Consider the following 7,595-nt stretch of genomic DNA (forward strand, 5'->3'; position numbering starts at 1 on the left):
AATGAGTCATCATCTCCAGATTGATAATATGTATGTATTAAAACAAATAAATCTTGTTTGGATTTGAATTGCAAAAGACAAGACTCAGTAATAAAAAAAAATATGTATAAGAGAAACCGTTTTAAGTTTATTGATACAAAAAGTGTTTACGAAATACACACTCTCCAACGAATGACACTGAATTCTAGAGACCTAGAGAGAATTCTAGAGGTCTAGAGAGAATTCTAGAGGTCTAGAGAGAATTCTAGAGATCTAGAGAGAATTCAGGTCTCTAGAGATCTAGAGAGAATTCAGAGGTCTAGAGATTTTAGAGATCAGAGAGAATTCTAGAGGTCTCTAGAGGTCTAGAGAGAATTCTAGAGGTCTAGAGAGAATTTAGAGATCTCTAGAGGTCTAGAGAGAATTCTAGAGATCTAGAGAGAATTCTAGAGGTCTAGAGAGAATTCTAGAGATCTAGAGAGAATTCTAGAGATCTAGAGAGAATTCTAGAGGTCTAGAGAGAATTCTAGAGATCTAGAGAGAATTCTAGAGGTCTAGAGAGAATTCTAGAGGTCTAGAGAGAATTCAGAGATCTAGAGAGATTCTAGAGATGAGAATTCTAGGATCTAGAGAGAATTCTAGAGGTCTAGAGAGAATTCTAGAGGTCAGGAAAATTCAGAGATCAGGACATGATTCTATGATGAGACTGGAACGGCAGACAGGAAAATGTTCAGTGGCAATGCAGTGCTAGCGCGATAACTTCCGATGAAGTATCAGCTTCCAGAGTTCGGAACTGGCCTCACCCTCCAAACTTCCGTTATCACTTCGTCTGCTCATCATAACTAAAAAAAAAAAGTTTACAGACAAAGAGACTCTCTTCGCTACTACTTCCATCTTTCTTCTTTGTATCTAGATCCATTTATTCCGAATTTTCATCCCATATCATACGTTAAATCTAAGATCTAACTCTACACAGACATGGGAATTAAATGCTTTGGTAGTTAGGACAGAGCCTCACCTCCACTAAGAAGATTAGTAAGTTCGTGGGATAGTAGTTCCTCGTTGGTCAGGTCGGTAGAGTTCTCGGCTAGCACTCTGCTAGGCCCGAGTTCGAGTCTCCGGCCGGCCAATGAAGAATTAGAGGAATTTATTTCTGGTGATAGAAATTAATTTCTCGCTATAATGTTGTTTGGATTCCACAATAAGCTGTAGGTCCCGTTGCTAGGTAACAAATTGGTTCTTAGCCACGTAAAATAAGTCTAATCCTTCGGGCCAGCCCTAGGAGAGCTGTTCGTCAGCTCAGTGGTCTGGTTAAGCTAAGGTATACTCATGGGATAAAGTGTGGCGTTAACTAGCTCAGTGGCAGCAGTAAGCGTTATCCACATCTAGCTTCGTTTGAAAAAGTTAAGTATATCTTAGTTTAACCAGACCACTGAGCTGATTAACAGCTCTCCTAGGGCTGGCCCGAAGGATTAGATTTATTTTACGTGGCTAAGAACCAACTGGTTACCTAGTAACGGGACCTACAGCTTATTGTGGAATCCGAACCACATTATGACGAGAAATGAATTTCTATCACCAGAAATAAATTCCTCTAATTCTTCATAGGCCGGCCGGAGAGTCGAACGCTGAGCCAACAGCGTGCTAGCCGAGAGCCCTACCCACTACTCCAATGAAGAACTAGCTTCGTTTGAGGAAGCCTTCCAAGTCAATAACGATGCATAACAGAAGTTTAGAAACAGAGGGTATAGTAAAAGGAAAGAATCACAGTTGAACTGGAAACCCAACAGCTTTTTCTTCTCCAACGGACGATAATGCTTTAAATATACTATTGCAAATTGAAAGGGACATACATGTAAAGAGGAGTCTAGTCACGTAACAGAAAACTAGAGAGGCTTGTCAAAGATGGAGAGGCTTCAGCAGATTCTACAGTTTTATTGATGTCAGAAAGAAAGACTTAATTACTCTTCGCCCCAAAACAAGGATGTTAACAATATGAACAATTTCCAGCTTCTGTATAAAATTTACTGCATAAAATGGCGTTAAGCCTTAACTGCTTAAGGGACTTGAAAAACAACACTAAATAGAAATGAGTTGTGAGTGATAGGTTAGATTCAATCAATCAATCTGAATATATATATATATATATATATATATATATATATATATATATATATATATATATATGTATGTATATATATATATATATATGTATGTATATATATATATATATATATATATATATATATATATATATATATATATATATATATATATATATATATATATATATATACATATATATATATATATATATATATAATATGAAAATATATTTATTTTATATATATATATGTATATATATATATATGTGTGTGTATGTGGGTGTGTGCACACTGAATACTAACTAGGAATTCCTCCTACCCTATTTAGAAAAAAGCTGACGTATGCGCAATGGGTAGTTGTTATCAGCCTTTCCGTAAGCCTAAGATTAAAAAAAAAAGTGAAAGAAATGGAAAAACGGCTTGAAAAGTTTACAGCGGGAGCGTTGACAGAAATCAGCAAACAAGAAAGCCTACCAAGAAAATTATGGGCTACCAAAAATAGAAGTAATCTGGAAAAACAAACAGGTATTATCCTTCAGCGGTAAACAAGCTTCATGCCAAGTATAAAAAAATTGAAAAAAAAAAGAGTGAAAATGAAGGTCACGCGTCTGCAAAGCCCTCTCTCACATTTCATCCGCGCATGCGTAAACAGGCAATTAGATTACTATCGGTTATAAATGCATTTTTGCAGCCCGAATTAGAAACAATATGATTGAAACTCTATTACTGAAGTACTCTGAATATGATAATATAGTATTCTCATTCTTGTCCTGAATGAATGCTATCGTTATCGGACAGAAATGAATGAGTCTAAGGCCATACTGAATGACCTGGGTTAACCTAAGTCCGAATGACAATTACTGAAGCTTTATCACTGAATTACTTGATCTCTAGAGACAGCAGCATAACCTGTTGTATTTACTCAAATACCAATTTATTCTGTCATGAAAAGGTAAAAATGAATAAATCCAAAGACACGTTGAATGACACAGATTTACTTTTTGATGTGAATGAGTTCGGATGGACGGACCACAGACATCACCTAAGAAAAATAAAAGGAATTTCGTGAGATTTATCAGCTGGGAACAGACGAGACTGACAACTGACAAATGCCACATGTTGCTTACTAAAATAGATTTTTAAAATGGCACGTACTTAGTTCTTGAATAAGTACGCGCTAAAAATGGAAGTCAATTCATTATTTTTTAATTCCGGAGAAAATTTCGAAGACTGGAGTGATTACGGGTCAGCAATTTTGGACATTCTCAACATTCTGTTTTATAATAGATATGAAGTTTTGTGGTATGCAAAAAACACAACAACAACAACAACAACAACAATAATAATAATAATAATAATAATAATAATAATAATAATAATAATAATAATAATAATAATGAACTGAGACAGAAAGAGAGAAGGACGGAAAGTCATCGTCACTAGCAGACATTTCACTAAAAAGTACGAATCTATGGCCTAAGAAAAAGAATGCAGTTATTTCCATTATCGACCATCTTCTCCTAGGTTACGGTCCGGTTTTATCAAAGGGCCCACAAATGCGTTTCGAAGACTCAAAGAAAAAAGATAAATTATGAAATAATGCTTATTTTAACACTGAAGAACTGTCGTAAGTCGACGATCTTATGGGCCAAACACAAGAAATCATCAGTGGAAAAACTTTTAAGCCGGTTTTTCAAACAAATTTTGATAACTATATAAATTTTAGGGTTTATATTTGAGGCGTTCAGCATTAGAGGGGCCTCTCGCAACAAAAAAAAGTTTGAGTTATAAGCCATCAAAGTTTTGGAAATGCAACCTGTTCTAATTTCTTTATTTTCCTGGATATAAAGTTGAATTTTGTATGAGACGAAGTATTTGCCATCAGGAATAGAATAGTATGCATAAAAAAATTATAGTTCAACCCCACTCCCTTTTTTTGGAAAAATATGGAGATTATTTTAAAGCTGATCAAGCGAAAAACGCCATTTTCGAAAGTTGGGGCAAGAGGCCCTTCTAATGCTGAACGCCTGATTTGAACTTCAACAGTTCAAAGGATAAATCAAAGGGAAAATTTTTCCCAGTCTTGGAAAACTCAATAGCAGAAAGAGAATTCCAGAGCTTGGCTGGAAAAGGAGTTGGAAGGAGGGTGCTCATGATACAGAAGAATAATATTGCTAAAGCGGACGATGATTCTTTACTCTTCAATTACACATGACTACTGCATAGATGACTTGAAAACAGAGCGTCAAGTCTGGCTTCCTGTCGTCTCTGAAATAATCAGTTTTCAAGAAAAGGACATGAATGTTTTCAAGAAAAGAACTTGAAAGCCTCCCAGAAGTGGAAGAAAGCGTCTAATTTTGTTTTGATAGACATATATAATGTTGCTTTTATTCTTTTATAAGTTGAATGTTATTATAAACAATTGTTTTTGTGCTATCCTCAACGGATGTTTGTTTGGTGTCTGGGCATAAGTCAAAATACAGCAGCAATCTTAATTCATCATCACTCAGAAGTATATCCAGTGAAGGCTGACTTTAATTTTGAAGCAATCAGTGTGATTAGAACAACATTAACACAATTTAATAGAAGAATATTCGTTTATATTTAATTCCATAACATAAAATTGAAAAAGCAAGGCAACTATTACCTAATAAAACAACCTTAAAGTATATTTTTCTCTGACCGCGCGATTGTTCCCATATTTACCTTATGATGAATCTCTCTTATGTATTTACATAAGTACCTGTTATTGGCGCTTTCCTCTTATTCCTAACATCTGAAAATTGTTGATGCTCTCTCTCTCTCTCTCTCTCTCTCAGTTTGATTATTCTCTCTCTCTCCTAGTTTGATTATTCCTTACTCCATCCTAAAACTTAACAATCCTCCTCTCTCTCTCTCTCTCTCTCTCTCTCTCTCTCTCTCTCTCTCTCTCTCTCTCTCTCTCTTCAGTTTGATTATTCATTACTCCTAACTCGTTCTCCATCCTAAAACTTCACAATCCTCCTCTCTCTCTCTCTCTCTCTCTCTCTCTCTCTCTCTCTCTCTCTCTCTCTCTCTCCTACAGTTTAATCATTCTCTGCATAATTATTCTCTCTCTCTCTCTCTCTCTCTCTCTCTCTCTCTCTCTCTCTCTCTCTCTCTCTCTCTCTGATGGGTTAACTATTCCATCTTACTTCTTGATATTTTTGCTTTCTTCGCACTGGTATGTGAACATGCGTGTTTATTATGTCTATCATACTACGTTCGAAGTTTGTTTATTTATAGGTTTTATTTACTTTCCTAAACATAGGAATGCAAACATGAAAGCATATGCCCATAAAAGAATCGATATTTCTTGGGTCTACAGGACATAAGCTATTAGTTAATCGAATAAACATTTTTATTCAGCTTATTTCATTTTTTCTCTTTTATTTGTCACCATTTTATTTACTACTCCAAAAGATCTTAATTTCCAAAAAATCTAAATTTTTTCAGTTGCTTAACTTTCAAGTGACTGGAAAATTTATCTGGGTAAAATGAAGTAATGTGGATACTTACTATATAAAGTGGCTTATAAATAACTACAGTAAGAAGGCGTAGCGTATACAGCATACAACTCTGGAATAAAGAAAACGTGGTGCAGGTAAAAGCTATACTCCACCTTTTTTGGTCATTTGTGAAGATGTATCTGTAGATGATGCTCATGCAGGCGTAGCAGAAGCAGAAGATGAAGAACTCCCTGTAGATGAGTTTGTACAAGGACCCTCTCCACTTGAACAGCAGGCGGGTGAAACCGCCCGACGTGGAGGACGCAACATCATACTGATAAGAAACAGTCATGGCTCTTTTTCTTGGTCTTTAGCGCAAGGTGCCTCCAGTTAGCTCACAAACACTCTCTCCCGTTCGGTGCCTCTGCGGAAAGCGGGGAGACTCAGAACGAACAAGATCGAGGTTTGAAAGGCGTGTGAGCGCGAATTCTGCAGATGTTTCTTTCCTACAGGAGGCTGCTCGGACGGAAAGTGGAGGATCCCTAGGCTGAAGTGTCTGTGAGCGCCTTTCAATCGCAGGCCGTAGTGACCCGCCCGTGCAGACCACGACGCCTCGACGCCCCACAGAAATGCCCGCACAAAACAAACCTAGAGGCACCACACGACGGCATGTTCCTGAGAACAACGCCTATTCTTTCCCTAGAACACTATCTATGGAATAGTGGGTCTCAAGTTCTGAGATGCACAAGGTTCCATTCGACGTACGATCACGAACAGTGAATCACAACCATCACAAAACGTATCTTTTCCTCTTTTTCCTTTTCACGCGGATACGTAATTGTGGTCCTTCGTTTCTCCCACACTGATCAGGGCACTAGTCTTAAAAAAAAAAAAGTAGGGGTTACCTTCGATACCTACACGGAGTCACGCATGGGAGGTCGCCTTTGTTAAACACAGGGTAACGTGAAGTTGACTGTTGAAAGTCTGGTTAACGGAGAGTGGCCAAATCCCCCGATTTTCTTGGGCGTTGCAGAGAAAAAGGGGGAGGAGGTTTCTGAAGGGGGGCGGGACGAGAGATGTGTAGGCGTGCTAAGGGGTGGAGCGAAGGGCGACTATATGACCTAGCACTACGGTAGGCCGAAGCCACACACCTCTGCTCCTCTCGCCCTCTGTCATCTGGCCAGGACTCGAACCCCGAGCCAAGCGAGGATGTCATCAATGTCAGCGAGCAAGAGAACTGATGTCAGGTCTTGTTGACGAAAGAGCTCACCCGAATAATAATAATAATAATAATAATAGTAAGACGTTACAGATGATGGCATGTGGACCTCGCGGGCGAGACCTTCGGGAGGCTTTTCGAGATGTTTCGCGTGATGTCACGAGTTTGTTTGTATGTCCATGTGAGTGTGAATGTGTGTATGTATGTGTTGACCCCTGACCAGGAGGGGGGGGGTCTTCCTCTGGCGTTAGGGGGCAAGGGTTGGGGGAGGGGGTCCTAACCCTGGTACCCCCAGCGTCGTAGTGGTGGGATCCCGTGCACTGACACACGCTGCCTCTTCCTCTGCAGTAGACGGGGCGGCACGAAGCCCCTTTCGTTCACCCACTGAGCAGCAAGAGCAAGACCGTCAGCAGCAGCAGCAGCAGCAACAGTTCCCCAGCAGGTATAATTTTAGCGTGGGGGCAGCAGCAATGCTGGTGTCGAGGCAGGGACTGGGCTCTGGGCCATGTTTAGCTGCGACTACCAAGGCTAACAATACCCGACCTAATGAGCTAATTTTAGCCAAGACACGTTCCACAAAAATAAAGAAACTTAAGTGTCCGAGTCTCTGTCGCAGCAGAATCAACAACAGCAGTAGAAATAAAGAGCCTCCCTCTACCTGTTGGGGATTATTATAGGAGGAGGGGGAGGGAGAGGAAGGCACGAGGCTGGGGAACGGAGGGAGGAGGAGGAGGAGGAGGAGGAGAAGAGACGATGTTACCCTAGACCTCTGAAGACGAGCCCATCTGGAGAGGAGACTTTCTTAATGCTACTTAAGCTAAACCC

At 39.3% G+C, this 7,595-nt stretch overlaps 1 protein-coding gene across 9 annotated transcripts in view; it reads right to left on the reverse strand.

Annotated features, from left to right (window-relative positions):
- Nucleotides 1–7,156, reverse strand: part of LOC136829446 (bestrophin-4-like) — a 103,416-nt gene extending 96,260 nt beyond the window's left edge. For 4 of the 9 annotated variants that reach the window (XM_067088087.1, XM_067088092.1, XM_067088086.1 and 1 more), the window contains exon 1: nucleotides 5,725–6,746. In XM_067088087.1, coding sequence (XP_066944188.1) covers nucleotides 5,725–5,903 — 179 coding nt within the window. In that variant the 5' untranslated portion in view covers nucleotides 5,904–6,746. Of the gene's footprint in view, nucleotides 1–5,724 lie in introns of all 9 variants that reach the window. The other 5 variants (XM_067088090.1, XM_067088085.1, XM_067088083.1 and 2 more) reach the window with 3 other exon arrangements.
- Nucleotides 7,157–7,595: the final 439 nt, after the last annotated feature.

The sequence above is a fragment of the Macrobrachium rosenbergii genome, chromosome 44 (assembly GCF_040412425.1).
Source record: "Macrobrachium rosenbergii isolate ZJJX-2024 chromosome 44, ASM4041242v1, whole genome shotgun sequence".
NCBI lineage: Eukaryota > Metazoa > Arthropoda > Malacostraca > Decapoda > Palaemonidae > Macrobrachium > Macrobrachium rosenbergii.